The sequence below is a fragment of the Anas platyrhynchos genome, chromosome 1 (genome assembly GCF_047663525.1).
Source record: "Anas platyrhynchos isolate ZD024472 breed Pekin duck chromosome 1, IASCAAS_PekinDuck_T2T, whole genome shotgun sequence".
NCBI classification, from domain to species: Eukaryota; Metazoa; Chordata; class Aves; order Anseriformes; family Anatidae; genus Anas; species Anas platyrhynchos.
In genome coordinates this window covers 73,505,285-73,523,509 of record NC_092587.1, presented here as the reverse complement: position 1 = coordinate 73,523,509, position 18,225 = coordinate 73,505,285, and the positions used below count along the sequence as shown (strand labels likewise).

The following is an 18,225-nucleotide window of genomic DNA, read 5'->3' as shown; positions in this document are numbered from 1 at the left end:
TTGATTTAATCTGCAGTTCTGTCCTAAATTAGGAGGTGTGGGTAGTGAAGCAGATCTGTATCTGAAGACTACAAGGCTTGAATTGGAGGTCTCCAAAATGAGCAAACCATAATGCATGGAACACATCTTTTATTCAATAAGCAAGCAAGCACAGAAGTATAATGTGTAGTGCTTAATATTCATACATTACTAAAAATATAAAAATAGAAATAAAATTTCACTGAAAGCATTTTCACCCACAAATATACAAGGAAAAGTGCTGTCAAGCCACATCATGCTACACCATTTGCCAGTTAAACTGGCAGTTTGTTTTCCAACAGAACTGAAACACCCAAAATCTGCTAGTCTTTCCTCATGGCTTTTGGTGAGACTGAATATTTAACTAGCAAAAATGGCCCTCCTGCAGCTGAGAACCTAAAAGGCATTGATGTAATTACCTAACAGAATAAAATAATTCTGGAGAGTTTTACAGTGATAGGAGCCTGCTTCAGGCTGTTTGTGTACCTGTCACAGAAAATAAAAAAGAAATCAACTTGCATCCTGATCATAATCCAGACCAACTAGCGATGACTAACAATTACTGAAACCATTCTGCATGAATATTTGTACAATACTCTCAGCTGGTGGTGTATTTTTAAACTCTCTTCCCTCACTGCTGCCATTTCCTCTGCCTGCTAACACTGTCACACATATCCACTTTATCTTAGGTCTGAGGGAGTCCAGCACCACAGAGAACAGTGCTGAGTGTCCTTAAATTTCGGTGGAACAGGAGGATATCCAGCACCCTATCTTCTCTGATTGTTTCTAATAGGTGAAATTCAGATCTGCACAGTAAACCAACATGAGTTACAGACTGATTCCTGAAGAAAGACCTCTGCACCAGATGCCTTGGTCCCCATTTTGAGGGACTAAGCTAGAGCTGCAGGCTGAAAGCTTGTTTGCTGACCTTCTGCACGGAGCTGAACTTCTTCCGTCAAGAAGACTGCTGTGTGCAGTCATCCATGAAAGCATGCATGGGTTTGGGGATTAGTGACAATCACAGCTATATTTCATAACAAGGCCTGTCTTGCAGAGTGTGCCAGTACACAGAATCTACTCAGAAATTACAGAGATAAGGGTGTGCAGAACTTAATGTGAACCCCACTTTGATAATTTATTTTGGAATAGGATTGATTTATACTTGATTTACCAGCTATAAAAATAAATGTGATGATTAACCCCTGAGATCATTCTAGCATACAGTTTTGGCCTGTTACTTGTTCCCCTCTGAAATAATTTATTTGGTTCATTGACATTTATAAAACATTAAATAAGCAAGATGGGCCTGAAAAGGTGTACATTCTAGTTGCACATTTGATACATACCTTATATGTATATAATACAATTCCTTAACAACTGAATGTTCTAGTATTGTCTAGGAAGTTCTTGCATGTGGACAAATAATCAAAATACCAGAAGATGAACAGGTGTTTAGGATCAAAGATAATCGTATCTGGTTTACACTTAAATTGTTTAAGGTTTTCTTAGATTGCTTACTTGATCTATGGTTTACTTCGATTGCTTTTCTTTCTTTAAATCTGGTTACACATAATAACTACAGTAGTTTGTCCAGCAGGTAATAAATGAATGCATAAAGCACTTCTATATTTGGATATAACATGCATGCATTTTTATAAATAAAAATCAAATGTGAGGTCACATTTTCCCATCTTCTGTTTATAAACTAAATCAAATTTCTCATTCATAGAAACAGTGAAGATGTCTTTCCATAGCCCAACTCGACCTGAAACACAGAGAGGGAACAGTCAGACAGTGGAGAGAACACCAAATTTTTACAATCTAATTGTACAGAGCACCAAGAATAATTTGTAAGAAGCTGATCAATCTTAACTTTCACTGAAACCCCAATGAGACCTGATAGTATTCATTATCTTCCCCAACTGCCTTGTCATCTGCACTGGAAGAGTACTATAAAAGAAAAATTCAGATTTTTATGAGATACTGCTCCAGCTTTAATTAACTATAAATACAGATTTTGTTTTGGATATTAACTTACAAGTTAATTTCTGGTGTCAGTTCAAAGTACGGATGCTTAATAATGCCATCAGATAACAACAATACATTTCAAAATGACCGTGCCTTCACCATATACTCATTGGAAAACAATTCAGAAACACGAAACACAGAGCATTAAGCTGATTATTGAATTTTGATCACTGAGATTTTAGCATAGCTGATTTCTAGTATTTTACATTTAAAGGTAAGTTCAACAGATGAATTTATGTTTCTTAGAATGGAAAGAAACGATTTGTAAAATACCAGTGAATGCCCAGATTGTATCTATTGACAAGATATTGACAAGAACGTGTGCCATGCAATCAGTTTATGACATTTAAGTTTAATTTTGTACACGAGGAAGACGAATCTTTTGGTGGATACAGTATGAACACTGAACACTTTTACCTTGTATGGAGTATTCTTCTATTTTACTGAACCCAGCTAGTGATACAACCTGATGACACTGCTGAAGTCACCAGTAAAAGGCTACAGTCCCCTTATCAACAGTTACTCTGCAACAAATTTTAACTTGTATTCTTGTTGGGTTACTTATTGATGAATAAGCCCCATGGAATAACCAGAATGAGATAAACAATTATCTTCTCACTTATACTGGGTGTAAATAAAGACAAGGCTAGTTCAGCTGGAATAAATGAAAGGAAAACTAAGACTATGCTACCACAGAGTTTAATCATAACAGCAAGAACAAAACTACGTGCAGGGAACTTAATTAAGCATCTGATGCATATGAAGAGTATGTATTTAATTACCATTGTTTTTATGCGACAACTCTATAATTGAATCCAAAGATAAAACTGTTTGAAACTTCTATAAATTACGCATTAACATGATGATACAGTATGTGTGACAAGGGCCATTTAATGAAATCAGGATTTTCCTATAACTCTTGAAGGTATGATAGTGTTGCGGTTTGCTTCAGGATCAAAGAGTCAAAAGAACCTGAAACTGACTAAAAATGTATCATTTTGTTTTTGCCAAGTTTGTCCTGTATCAAACATGAAGAAATTTCTTGCAATCAGAAACATCTGATAGTCAGTTTTATTCTGGTAACTCTAATTGCATAAAGTGCAGTATAAAACATAAAAGCCTGTATTTATCTTTCAATAATGTTAAGAAGTATTTTCTTCCTCTACTTCAGAAAGATAAATATTTTTTTTCTGAATCTCCCTAACCGCACATATGAACAAATAACAACTTTTACAAAACACATATGCAGTGGATTATTTGCAATATATTTTTTTAACCACATGAATTTATAGGTTGTCAAAAAAAAGTCACCCACCTGGTTTATGATTTGAATCATGCAACTGTGTAAGTTATGATGTGATATGAGTCAAATGTAAATAATATATCTAATCATTGCTCTGCTTTCACAGCAGCTCAGGGTTATCTTCAGAATATAGATGAATGTGCTAAAAGAAAAAAAAATGAAGAACTAAAATAAAGCAAAATAATGTAAACGTAACTAATGACAAATTAAAAATATTTGAAACAAATTACAATAAGCTGTCATGTAACTGCCACAATTCTGTCACAGAAATGAACAGAAGAACAAAGCACTGTCAATGAAGCTACATTCTAAAGCAACAAAATATTGTAAAAGCCAGACACAAGTGAACAAAATAAATTCAGAATAAGGATTTATTTTCTAAAAAGCACATAGTGAACAAATGACAAAATATTAAATCAGCTGTTGTAGCTCCCTTCCTTCTTTATTACAAAACAGAAGCATCTTTTTGAAAGGTTTGTTAGAAGAGAGCAGTAAGAGGCTCTGACCCTTGACTGGGGCTTGCAGGCTCCACTACAGAATAATGAATACTAACACCATGCACAGAATGGTACATGCAAAAGTGGGCATCACCCTGTTTATCTGAATGGAGATGACCTGGGCAGCAGGGGCAGTTGTTGACCTTTCTGCCTGTTGAAGGACTCAACAGCAGCTGTGTTCCCTTCTCTCTGGTTTCTCTGATATTGCAGCTTCACTTCTCTCTCACAACTGCCTTGCTGACTTTCACTGGGCAAAAAGGAGGGATTCTGGCTGTGCTGCTGCTCCACAGATCTCCAGGTAGCAGAGGTTAGATACAAATCTAGGTATTTGTGTTACTTCATACAACTGAACTGAAGAAAACATGGCTCCGTTGTTTGTAAGATCTTAAACTTATATCCAACACTTTCTCTGAGGCATTCAAGATGTCTTACCAGACTCATTTTTTGATCTTGCCTTCACAGTAGAGAAGTGAGCTGATAATATGAGTTTGGTTATCTGCTGTAAAATTCTATGGCAAATTAGATGGTCTCTGTTTTTTACACAAGATACAACCTGTATTACATGTTGAATTTTTCAGTTTGAACAAGCAGGAGGAGGGCAGGATGAGAGTTGAAAGTAAGATATCTAAGAGCAGAAAAACACACTATGCACTGGAGACTACCAAAGACTATAGAGATTACATTTTCCAGCGAAACTACAAACTTCTTTGTCTTTACCAAAATTTTACCTCAAGCCAGCAAACTTTAGATAGATTTTTACAAAGTCACAGATAAAAGCAAGGAAGTCTGAGCAATAGCTTTTGTAAAGTGTGACACTCTGAAATGTTTGTGCCAACATACAAACAGCATAAGTTACTGAGGGGCAGTTACCCTGACCACAGTCTGTGTGGGGAAATGAAAACTGGCATAAGGCCTGCCAAGACAATAAAGGTCATATAGAATAGCAGTGAGCTGCTTCCATGGGAAACATCCTCTCAAACAAACCTGACTGCATGTTCATAAGATTACAGTCTGACTGAGTAAAGGTAAATGCAAAGATACAATGGACTTCTGTAAGGCACGTGATGTTAGTGTTTTTTAATGCAATTACATAATGTTGTATTGGATTTACGTGGAAAGGTTTGGGGAGGGTGAAGGGGAACTGCAAGGCTGGCCTCTGTGAGAAAAGATAAGGAGCTGCCCATGTTGGACAGAATCAGTTCCAGCTGTTTCCAAAGCACTGTTGGCCAAAGCTGAGCACCATTAGCTGGTGGTACCTCTGTGATAACATATTTAAAAAGGGACAAAAAACTGCTGTGAAGCAGCTGTGAAAAAAGTTAGAAAAAAAATGCGAGAGAACCAACCCTGCACACAACAAAGTCAGTGAAAAAGAAGGGGGTGGAGATGCTCCACATGCCAGAGCAGAGATTCCCTTGCAGTCCATGTAGAATACTGTGGTGAGACAGGTTGTTCCCCCACAGCCATGGGAGGACCATGTCGGAACAGAAATCCACGCTGCAGCCCACTGGCACCCAGGCTCTTCCTAAAGGACTGTACCTAATGGATAGGACCCATGCTTGAGCAGTTCTTGAAGAACTGCAGCCCACTGGAAGGAACCATGTTGGACCAATTTGTGAAGGACTGTATCTTCTCCAGGCCAAGTCTGTTTTGCCCATGATGGTAACTGGTGAGCAAACTCCCCAACTTTATCTTGACTCAGTTTTTTCATCCTTTTTTCTCCTCCTGTATCACTGAGAAAGGGGAGTGAGAGAGCAGCTTGGCAGGTATCTGGCAGCCAGCCAAGGTTAACACTGCCCCCCCCCCCCCCAGTCAGTAAAATGCATGATAAATGAGTAAACAATTGGCTTACTCAAAATCAGCAGTCAAATGATATTTGATAGAGATTATCAGAGATTTTAGAATTATAAAAATTACAGCTAATAAAATTTGCACATAACAAGAAGATTGGCTGAGAGAAGTAGTATGGAAGGGACTCCTACACAGAAACTTAAGAACAAAGCATTCAGGTCATGCTCCCTGAATAAGGGACAATAACCTTTTAATCAGTTCCTCTGAAAAGACTGTGTGGTCACGATAAGCATGAGCTTCATGTTTGATGCTGTAGCAAAACGTGCTAACGTGGCCACAGATAGACAAAAAAGGGAGAGGGAAACAAAGTTAAACTTAAAAATGAATTAAATTAGTGCATAAAGTGATTTTTATCCTGAACAAGGCACTTGTGACAATGACATAGGAAATCTGTCTCATTCTTTATGCTCTTGTTTTTAAGTGTTGTACAGCAGCCCACAGAAAATATGTAGAGGGAGATTTCTTGAGTCCACTTTCCTATGCTTATAAGAAAGAAGACTGAGAAAGGACTTGATTTCTTGGCATTGTTGAAATACAGATGTATAAACAGATCAAAGGACACTTCAGGTTCCTAGAGAAAGACCTCAAAAGAATAAACGTCTATAAGCTACACACATTTTAAACAGCTGAGACAGACAATGAAAAAAGGACATAAGGAAAACTAGAAGTTCTTGTCATTTGATGCCTTGAAACTAGAATGATTTGCTATTCTAGAAGATCTGATAAAACAAAACACAAGGGTTTAGGCCAGGACAAATGGAATTGTATGGGCTTTGGAGTGCCAAATGTCAGAAGGAGCCAAGCAATCTTCCCAGCATCAACAGCTCAATCAGCTGAAGTAAGCCAAAGACATCTTGTCTTCTCCAACAGAGCAGTTTGGATGATGCTCAATATGCACTGTTGATCTTAAATGTTTCCATTCTTTTAATCACTTCCACCTGACTTTGTTCCGAAACAAACCTCAAAATTGTACCAGTTTCCTCGCATCATTTATAGAGCAATATTTTGCAAACATCTTAGTATATCTTGGATGTTACTAAGCTGTCAGATGCTTCTTTCAACTTCCACGCTTAAGTTTTACTGTGGGTTTTAAACATACCCCTGCCAACAGGAAGGGCTTCTGCATTACAGCACTGATCGATGAGTTGATGGCAGTGTTCCACCATGGATTCCAGCTGTGCTTTGTCATAAGAAACTCCCAAGAACCTCACGAGTTGTTCAACCATTGTTGCTAGGTCCTGTAAGAGAGCATTTAAAGATGAGTTTATTTTACAGTATTTTAAATGATTTTTTTGTATGAGTGTAAATACTTCAAAGTGAATTACATTCTGATGAGTGCAAAAAATATCAATGAAAAAGTTGCAGAAACATTACCATAAAAATTTTCCCATCTTCCTATTTGCTGAAAGTAAACCCACATAATCCAAGTAAATTAGGGGAGAAGAGATAGGAAACGGAGTGATGCTGTGATGCTACCAGCTTTCAGCAGCATCCCTCAATGAGGGGTTAGGAATATACTGTTATTCAAAATAATGGGTTTGAAATCATCATTACTGAATTATTAACATTATTATGATTATATTACAACTTCTAGCATCCAACTCCATGACAAGGTTTAAGAAAAAATACAAGCTCAAATTATATAGATGTGCATTTTGAAATATTTTCACTAATTCTCAAAAATATATTATTGCAATAGGAAATGGAAATTGATGTTCTATGTAGTATTTCCATTACAATTCTGATTTAAAATACAGTGGATTTGTTATCCAACACACTGTAAGGACGTTAGAATTATGTTCACCTTATGCTACATGATCATCCCCAATCGTTATTCAGATAGCTCACCATATGATAGTAAGAACAACTAAATAATCAGAATAAATGCGAATAAACGCTGAATACATAGGATAAACCCCCTGATGAGAGAGTGATACCTCTGTTCTCATTGATACAACACACACTGTAAGACATTTATTTTAAGTGAACACCAAATGTTGAGGGTAGCAAGCATTGAGCAGTTACACCTCTCTGCCTTCTGTGTGAGCAATGGAGCACCTAGACATGCAGGTGTATTCCTGAGTAAATTACTGCTTTTACAAAAGTGCTGACAGTCCATGGAATGAATTGAATGCCAGCAGTTTAAAAATGCTATCAGACATTAGGAAGCCCAACTATGGAAACATGAACCATTTTTTTCCCTTCATATGTTTCAAATTCTGCAATGCTAAAAGCAATTAAAATACCTCTTTGCTACATGTAACCTACCTTGTGCATATCTTCATATTTGAGGAAAAGCACGTTGGCATCCATGTGATGTTCCCAAAACTCTTGGACATGTTCAAACCAAGAACCATATCCTACTACAGGTAAGAAGATATTATGATAGGCATATAAAAAAAAAAGTTATTAATTCCTTTTCAAAAAAAGGAAAGAAATAAAATAATTGGAGAGGTTCATAGCTCACAAGAGAACCACCTAGTTTTGACCCACTTCCATGCACATCAATGAATTTAATTAAAAAAGACTGTTTCTATCAGTTTGGAATATTCAAAAGAGCTAGCCTGTCAAAGAAAAAATGTTCAACTGAAAATGTAACTATATTTCACTATGAACCACTCTAGAGCTCAGTATTAGTAATGCCTGACTACTGCACAGAAGTGGAGCCAACATAAACATAAATTATATAGATAGTTTTGCAGAAGGCAAATTTTTAGTGGCTTTAACCTGTGTGAATTTCTGCAATTAGCATTATCACACTGCACCTTCCATCATTTTGAAGCTAGATATTCACTAGTGGAAAGTTCCATAGAGCATCTTTTATGATGGACAAAAAACCTGCTAACAGCAATAATCTTTTCTTAATTAGCTAAGTATTGAGGAAAGAGACCTATATGTTTTCTCCACTGTCATTCTCAGAAAACTGAAGATATACTGACAGAGTATTCTATTTATCGTTACATCTTTTGTACACTCTAAAATTTAAGGCCTATTCTCTTCTGTTGTAACTTTCTTAGTACTTCCATGCAACTGACACAGTTACGCCAGAACATGGTCTCAGGAATACTGTAGCCAAGGTGCTACACTGGGAAGGCCTAAGTTCCCAGTTCTGCTCCAGCAGCGGTTACTAGAAATTCAAAAACACACACACACACACACACACACACAACCCCAAACTTTCTTTCTTTATTTTCCAGTTCTCTGATACAGTCCATATTTGTGCTGATTTCAGTCCGTCTACATGTGTGCAGCAGAGCTACAGACACTAGCATTTATTACCCAGAGAGTATCTTTTGCTGCTATTATTACCAAAATGAAAACTGGAGGAGAAATGCATTCTGGATATTACTTTCTTACCAGTGATAAATTCCCCAAAAGTATGTCATATAATCAAGGCAGGAGGCAAGCAAATATGGTGAGCAGTTTTACACATTTTCTCAGTATTTTTAGTCATGTTTATAGTAAACAGCACTAGAAAACATTTAACATTTTAGCTTTGTATTTTGAAGCTGCCTTTTCCCTTTGAAAAAGAACAATATCATTTCAGTATATGAAAAGTTTTCAATGCACAGAAGTCAGTTTCATATGAAAAAGAATACAGAACTTCCGTTCTATATTAGGTCTTTTAATATATCTTTCATACGTTTCCAGTCCAGTAGTTCATGCTCACAGGCTACAGACAAGATTCCCATTCCTGGGGAATGTAGAAGAAAAAACTGAACAGAACAGAACTAGAACAGAAGGAGATCATTCACCCTGCCTGCACAAAAGAAAATGACAAAGGTTATAAAGCCTAACTAACCTCCACTGGCAGGCTTTTAATTTTTAATTCCCTTTAGTATTATATTGCTTCTTTAGCATCAAGCCCTCCATACACTAACTTTAAGGAAGTTTGGATCTAGAAGAGATCCTGGTCTCAGAGCAGATCACAAGGTGTCTGGTGGCTTCTTAGCATCACATTAGGGTATCATAGAGAAGATTTTGTAGAAAAATAAAGCAGTAAAAAAATTGCTAATAATTTATTTTTTAATCTCACTAGCTACAACATGTAGCAATCCGTTAGCAAAAAGCCCAATGATAGCCAGTTACATGAGAACATAGGGCTTGCCCTCTCCCCTAAGTTTACTGATTTGGTGCAACAGAACTACTTAGGGTAGTGCAGTTGGAATGGGAACAGTTGGTGGGTGTGTCGCAATATAGCCCTTGCTCAAAGTAGTTACTTGGTATCCATCTACTGAGCTGCTGTAATGTATTCTCATTTAAGTAGTATATATTCAGACAGTAGCAGCCTACAGCTGCTTTCTTACAGGGGCTCACTTCAACTTACTGATATATTTCTACAGATGTACTCCATGAGCTCAGTCTCATGCAAACTAGAAATATTTGTGCATTAACAGATATCTTGCTAGCCACAAATTTCAAGTTTCAGAATTAAATAAGAATACTAAAGGAATTACCATAGCAAATGTTTCTTCAGGAGCAGAAAGACTACTCAGAAGTAGGTAAGCATAGAGAACTGAAAGCAACAGGTGCCAGGCACATTCACCACTTTTTACAGGGTACCCACTGCCTTGCAAACTGAATTTTAAAAAATAGAGTAGACCAGAATTTGCCTGAGTGAAGTAGAATGGTATCGAACCCATGGTGTGAGTAATTGTAAGGCAATTATTAAGAAGGCATAGCCACAGTTCACACAGTCCATGTGTGAACTCCATCCATTTAAGTCCATGCAGTGCTTTATCTGTAGCAACCTCCCTGCTCTATAAACAAAACAACTGCACCTTTATCCACTTCATTTCTGTACTTGCAGAGGGAATGCAGAGATGAAAATACATGTGTAACAGCATGTGCACATGCTCCTTACACTTGTCATTCATAAACCTTCTGCAGAACTCCTGAAATGTTCCTCTGTAGCTCATGGTTCTTAGGGAGCGGTGAAACTGGTAATAGGACACCACCAGGTCTTTGGGGTTGCGAGCCATGTATATTACCTACAACAGTGAGGGAAAATCATCTTAATGAAAGTTCCCTCCCCCCGTTTCCCAAAGCATGTAAACAACTGCTACTAGTTCAGTTAAATAAACATGAATTAATTTTTACCTTTGAATTGCCATTATGGAGGTCTGAAGGCAAAAAACGATATGGTAGGTGGCTTTTTATGAGGCGAGGAGATGTTAGTTCCTAAAATAAAGCAAAGAAACATTTCTTATTGTGTATTATTTTTTGGTACATCCTGAGCTGTCCTGAGCCGTCACACTTGATGTCCTTTACTGTCCTGAGTTACATTTGCTAAGTCACTTATTAAATTAATAGGGGTCTGCGACTAGATATTAGGTAAGGGAATTGCATCTGTTTTTTAAATCAAGAGGACAGATAATGTGTATATGCAGAAATTGTAGAAACTGTTGTGTGGGGTTTTTGTTTTGTTTTGAAACTACTTCCACTTGTAGGACCTTCTCAAGAAAAGTGTTATCGGTGTAACACTAACTTTGTTTCCTCCAATACTTCCACTAAAATTCTGTGGGGGGGGGGGGGGGGGAAAAAAAAGCAGCTCTAAATGAGGAGCTTCAGAAAATCCTTAACTTCTTAACTTATAAATTATAACCCTGCAATTTATTTTTTCCTCAAAAATAGGCCTAGACAATCGAGAGGTTTATCTTGAGTATATTAACACTTTTCAAAACAGAAAGCATTTTTCTATCATAATTTCAGAAAAAAATGTCTTATGACACAATCTCTCAGGAGTTAAAAGCTGCATAAACTAGTATTAGATCAAGTTGGTAGCACATAGTATTCATAATGTGTAGCCTCAAACTAAACCTCTCACTACTGCCACCACATATTTGCACTGAAGTAGCACTGAGGTTTCACTGGAATAGGGTCACACAGTGAAAAAGAAAAGCAACCTCTGACCTCTAAATGCTCTCAGCTTAAAAGCAGGCTGATGCTGCAGTTGTCAGTGACCAGAACTAGCTTAGATCTATCCATGCCAGCCTTAGCTAGCGCAATTCATTAAGCACTGTAGAAGTTCTAGAATGGAGCCTAGTATTTTGGCTAATCATTCCAAGGTATGACTGTATTTAAAGTAGTTACAGCAATAATAAAATCACACATGCCATGCCACTAGTGTGAGTGATTCTTAATAACACGGAAATCATTACAGGTAGAATATTCCAAACTCCTCTAGGTACACTACAGAGTCTACAGATTCACAGACCCTAGGTCTCTAAGGATCTAGACATGCAAATCCAAAGTACAGGGTCTATAGATCCACAGATCTCTGTATAGTTCTTTTGCAAATTCAAGAAAGGGATCAAAGCAAATCAGTCTTATTTGGGGAGCTTCCAAGGAAAGGAGGCTTAGAACTCTCTTATTCAAGAAATCCATTCTCAAGATATTTAGGATGTTGAGAAACATGTTTTAAGACTTTACATAGAGTATAAACAAGCTTAATAAAAGCAACTTCAAAATAACCCAGTAATATTCTGAATCATTTCTACAAACTGAGCAAGTCCAGTGATGAAAAGGACAAGGACACAGGATGAGATGAAGTGACAAATATGGAGTCTACAAAAAAAGATATCCAAATGCTGAAAGACTTTCTTTGCAATACATTGTACCTTGATGATGTCCAGACCAGGCTGAGGATACTCTAGGACTGGAAGTTGTTCATCTATATTCATTAGTCCAATCTCATCTGGATCAGCTCCCTGACTCACTAGATAAACCACTTCCTGTAGCAAGCCTGTGCCTGCATAAACCAAACAATGAAAGAGAACAGATTGTATTACAGTTCTTATCTAAACAGAAGCATATGAAGGGAGACCTAGACATACAAATAATGATAACTTTTGTCCTTACAAGTCTGCTCTGAACTCAGTGTATAGCTACTGTTTTCATGTAGTATGTCTGCTCCCTTTGCTTTGTTCTTTTAATACGTGAATATCTCCTTTCACATAGAATATCTGAGGTTTATCTTTGGTGGTAACTTAAATATAACTATGTTTTTGTTTCCCGGTCCTTTTACCTGACTTGGAAAAGTATTTTTCCTGAACTGGAAAGCATTTTATATATACTGAGTCTTACCCTATGAATGTTAGTTAGGCAAATACTACTATCTCACTTTTAGATATTAAAAAAAAAATGAAGCTGACAGAGGTCATCCAAGTTCATTATAGTGACCAAGTTGCATTATAGTGACCATACCAGGAAACAGCCACAGTGTCCTCTATTCTAAACTGTAGGCAGTTCTACTGTTATATACTTATTTGAGTCTATTTATACTTCCATTTTATGGATTGGATAAACCACCGACCACATCAATGTGTAGTGAGTTAGTCATAAGCTTTAGAAGCCCTAATTATGTACCTTTCTCCAGTCTGAAGACACTTAAAAAGCAACCAATAAATAATATAGCCTTAATGACTGCACATTGGAAAGTTAAAAGGTATTCCAAACATAAGTTTGAACAGGGAAACTATTTCAACTGATTTCACCTTCAGGTGGGTAGGACTGGAAAGCAGGAAACACTCTAAACAGACTAACAAAATTCAGAGATATTCACCAGGGCCTTAAAAAGAGAAAAGCATGGGCTTTTGGTGAGATGGAGAAACAGAATGAGACGAGATCAAGTTGATCTAACAGTCAAGGGACCCCATGGTTTAAAAGACAAGTCATGTGGACATGGGAAATCCTGGATACTGCGACAGACTTACCAATTCTTTAACAATTATGAGTAGTAAGGAAAACTAAACCAGGATTTATTCTCTTGTTACCTAAAGGACCAAATAACCCAAACCTATCTGCTTCATGACCTTGGAAAAACTAGCTGCAAATTTAGAAATCATGCCTTTTGGTCCCATTTATGTTGAAAATAATTTGCAAGTTGCAAGTAATTCGTAAATTCATTAAGTAATTCATGTTAGATATTATGACTGTACACATGAAAAAAGATACATGAACAAAGCACAAATTCCTGTATGTTCTTCCAACAAAAAGAAAATTGTTGTATCATTATTCATATTATTATTTTTTTTAAATCTATGCTAGGAGTAAGAAAAAAAAGATTTGCATACTGTAGAGGCTGGTTACAGTGAACACAGTCTGGATGAAATATGAAAGAACACACCTCTCTAAAAATTGCTTTGGAAAATAAGTACTTTAACACTTCTGTTTCCTGACTGATTGGTGAGTAAATTAAAATTGCTTGAAAAAAATAAACTTTTACATTATCATCACTCAGAGACAGCTGTCACAGACTTAATACACACTTGCCTTTGAGGCTGTTCACTCTGCATTTTTAAGTCCAAGCATATATTTCATGTATTAAAATTAAGATACATAGGGTACTTCAGTATCAGTCCTTGTGACTCTGAATAAGCACAACCCTTGTTCTCATTAAATATTTATTCTGACAGAAGACATCCTGGTTCTCTGTAATTTATTTCTGTATTTCCAATTCTGCTTGAAAAAAAAAAAAAAAAGAAAAAAAAAAGAAAAAAAGCTATTACAGCAACCTTGTTCCATGAAAGGAAAAGGAATAACTGTGTAGGGATAAATACCAACACCAGGACTTTCTAAGTCTCAATCTATCTCCTCTTAGCTGCTCTCTAGACAAAAAGACACCATTTCCACTATGCCTCTGAATACAGGATGGTTGAGGCAGGACTATGCTGAAAAATTCAGGAAAGCAGCATGTTCCCTCACAGCTCTTCACCAAGTCAACCAGGTAACTAGAAGGAGGTAAAGGCTGAGAAGAACATTCCCCATGGCCTTACCTAGTTCTGCTCAGATCTGTGGCCATGTACTAGACTTGCCTTGTTTGCCAGCAAGATCCATGAAGCACTGGAGAGATAGGAAAAGACCTACTAAATGTCTTATAATCCACATAGTTTGCAGGAGGAATGGGGAAGAAGGTTTCTGATTTGGAGGAATATGAGCCTCTGGAAGTTCAGAAGTCTTCACTGTTTTCATCTAAATGTGCTTCCATCAAAAATAATTATTCATTAAGAGTAATGCTGGGCACATGGCAGACAAAAAAATCTTGATCTTAAGACAGTACTTTGAATCTATGAACCTCAGTGCTAATAATAAGTATCCATACACACATATACATAAACTACTATAGCTACGCATGATTCTATGATTCAGTAGGATGCTGCACATACTCTAGTATCCTATTCTAATTCATATAGTCATCAATATTTCTGCAAACTCTTCTACAACAGGGAGGACTGTAAACTGATAGCATAGCTACTTGGCTTCTGGCCAGCCAGCAGGTTAGTTTCTCCTCCCTACAGATGCATTAGGATCTCTGATCCTGAATTCTCCCACCCATGAACTCTGTGCTAGTTTTCGCTTTTGACACCAAATATATTAGCCTGATTTTCTTCTACATTAGTACTCAATTTATCCTGCTTATGATTTTTATACCATAAAAATCATTTTATATCATGTCTTAATGCCAATCAAAAGCAGTGATTTAACTTTTGAGAACTCTGATTTTGTTGTACTTGTCATCCTTTTCATTTATCCTCACCACAAACACAAGCCTCAGGTACAAAGTTATCAACCTGATTTCCTCCATGTAAAAAAAAAAAACTTGTTTAAAAAGAAAAAATAACTAAAAACATTTATATAAAATTATATATATACAACCTTTTCACATCTCCATTAGGATTAAGAACAACTCAGATCGAAATTACAGATATCAACAAAGCTGAACATTTGTTTGCTTTAGAAATGTTGGCTTAGCCTAGCAAGAGACAAATGGCAGCCCAAATTCCAGACCTAAATCCTAGGGCAGGATTTTCTACTCTGTTTTCTAGATGCCCGAGCCTACACTGGGGCTAACAAAGTTTATTAAATTTGCCACTGTGGAAGGTGAATGTGAGTCTTCTGTTGTTGCCCCTGACTTCCCATCTGGGTATAAAGCATATAGAAATGGTCTATTTAAACCAACTGACATAAACTGATGTCCGTGAAGTATGAGAACTGCCATTTTATGGGGTTGGACCTAGAGTAAATTGCTGAAAATTAGGTTTTCAAAAGAAATTATGTGAATTGGGTATTAAAGCTGATTTAATCCCTCTGATAATCCCTGTTTATCGCAAAACCTGGGCAGATTGAAATGTTACAGAAAATTTCTTAGTAAAAGGGGCAATAATGACACTTGTTGGAGAGAAGAGGAAAGCTAAAGAAAATCAAAGAAAATAAAATAAAGGAAGCTAAAGAGAAAAAAAAAAAGTGCAGAGCTTACCTTTATACTCCCTAGATTTCTAGCCTGGCTGCCAACCATGATGCATTGTCACTTGAGGGCTCCTCACTTTTTAAGTGAAATTAAAGAAGCAGGTCACTAAGTGGAAAAGCTATCATTGATGTATATAAAGCCAAAGTTTTTTCTTGGAGCCAATCAGGGGATCTTGTGAATTCTCTAGTATATTTCATCACCTTCTCCTTGTGTTTATGAATGCATGCACTTGTACTTGCATGCCTCACCTGGCATGGTACAGAAAGAGTGAACAGTCACAGACAAACAGGATAAATCTGTCAGCCTTTGGGCATGAGGCACCAGATGCAACATTCGTAAGTACCCAGTGATTCTATTCTGCCTTCTTCTAACTGCTGCAAATCCACATTTCATCCTAGAAGACTACTGTCCCTGCTAACTCCAAGGTCATATTGCCAAAACAGATGTGAAACTCATTAATGCCTATCCAATTTCAACTAAAATGAACCTAGTCAGCAGAGGAACTTCAAAGTGCAAGTGCTGTACCCAAGAAACACTCTTCCCTGACAAGCTTTTCTGTTATGTCTATACAATGCCACGGGAGAAGCACTGTTCCAATTTATCATATAATATCTGGAAAGAGATGGGATGGGAAAACAGCAATAATAAGCTACTGCCAGAACCTGCAGGTTTTTAAGAGATCCTTTTAAGTTACCCATGAACCTATATTTCTACTCTGTATAAGGGCATGTACAAAAGAAACTGTACATCACAGCAGTTTGAAACTGTGCTAGTTGGGCTGTGCTGTCCTTTGCAGCCTAATGACATACAGAATCAAGACTCACTAAGAATCCTTCCACCCCACAAACACCCCTACAGAAACCCCTGCAATGAATGGGAACCCTCTTGCAAGGCCAGTGCCTCAGCAACACTAGCAATGTTAGTTCACAGTCGTAATGTCCCTGCTTATCAGTAAGTCTAACTGCTCCAGCAGCAACCAGACAGCATAGCAAGATAACCAGAACTTTGAAACACCTCCCAGTTATTCCTTTCTGTTTCTATACGTTATTTTCAACATGAAATACAGCCTCTGTAAGAGAGAGCATTATTTGTTTTGGGCAGATGTTCTCTGGCTCCTCTAAGTACCTTCTGGTCACTGGCACACTCACATGCAGCTTTTGCACCTCACAGATTTCTTCCAAGTGAAGTGGCAGATACAAAGATGGATGCCTCCAGTGAAATTTTCCTTCCCTCCATTGTTTCTATTGTAGTTTATTTCAGTTTTCTCCCCCCTACTAACATGGGACAAGCCTGCAACTCAAAGATGTCAAGGTCTTTTGTATATTCTTTCTATTCATCCCTTGTAAGGAAAGTCATACTGAAAAACATAATAAATACTAATGTTAATATTAACAATTTTGTAGTACTCCCAATTGGTTGCACCTCATTTGATCTACCAGTGCTTGATCAAGTTTCAACTAATACAATGTAACAGACCCATTATGACTGATATGTGGATTTTTTATAGCATTGGTAGACGTAGAGTGCTCATTAAAAATGAGGGCTGCAAAGCTGTTACAGATTGGTCTAGCAAGTGCTGTAAAACAATTCTCACACACAATTATAATTGCCTGCAAGCTCATTCCCCTTTCACTAATTTCAGTGTACATCTGCAGGTAAATATGGCAAATTCATCTTTGTCCTATAGCAGGGGAGGGAAAATCAGATTTTTCCATTAGAGGAAAATGAATAAAAACCATAAAAACCAACCATAAAAATCTCTCTTCTTCAAGTCCATATGTCCTTGTTCTCCTATACCTTGGAATTCCAACTGTCCTAAGAACATGGATTTTTATTTTTATCACTTAATGTTTTAATAATAAAAATTATATGTAGACCTTGATATTCCAATTCTTCTGTTCCTAGATGAGACTCATGATTCAGAATGAAGGCTGAAATTATTATGTTTATATTGCCAATATTTTTGACTGCCTCATTATGGTGCTGATTTTCAGAAGGAACTGAATACTTATGCTGAGATTAATGTCCCCTTTACTTGGCCTAAATGACTCTAAATTCAGTATTCACTTGTCCAAGGAATCTGTGGAACATGAGGAAACTGAATCCAGATCCTGAAACTGATAGCAACAGCTTAAACATATTTGGATTTAAAACAAATGTTAACTGTATGATTTCCAATAACATTCAGTAAGTAGGGTCTTAGTTTTTTGGACTTATTAATCAGTTTAGTTTTCATTTAAGCTAATGGCTTTTAAAAACAGAACTAATAAGCTAAACTCTAC

At 36.9% G+C, this 18,225-nt stretch overlaps 1 protein-coding gene across 3 annotated transcripts in view; it reads right to left on the bottom strand.

Moving 5' to 3' along the window:
• Positions 1-112: 112 nt before the first annotated feature.
• SULT4A1 (sulfotransferase family 4A member 1) overlaps positions 113-18,225 on the bottom strand; it is a 36,164-nt gene continuing 18,051 nt past the window's right edge. For 2 of the 3 annotated variants that reach the window (XM_021278973.4, XM_021278971.4), the window contains 6 exons: positions 12,315-12,445; positions 10,795-10,875; positions 10,559-10,685; positions 7,963-8,057; positions 6,794-6,932; positions 113-1,783 (listed from right to left, as the gene is read on the bottom strand). In XM_021278973.4, the coding sequence (XP_021134648.2) occupies positions 1,671-1,783; positions 6,794-6,932; positions 7,963-8,057; positions 10,559-10,685; positions 10,795-10,875; positions 12,315-12,445 (686 nt within the window). In that variant the 3' untranslated portion in view covers positions 113-1,670. Of the gene's footprint in view, positions 1,784-3,361; positions 3,492-6,793; positions 6,933-7,962; positions 8,058-10,558; positions 10,686-10,794; positions 10,876-12,314; positions 12,446-18,225 lie in introns of all 3 variants that reach the window. The other variant, XR_003494991.3, reaches the window with a different exon arrangement.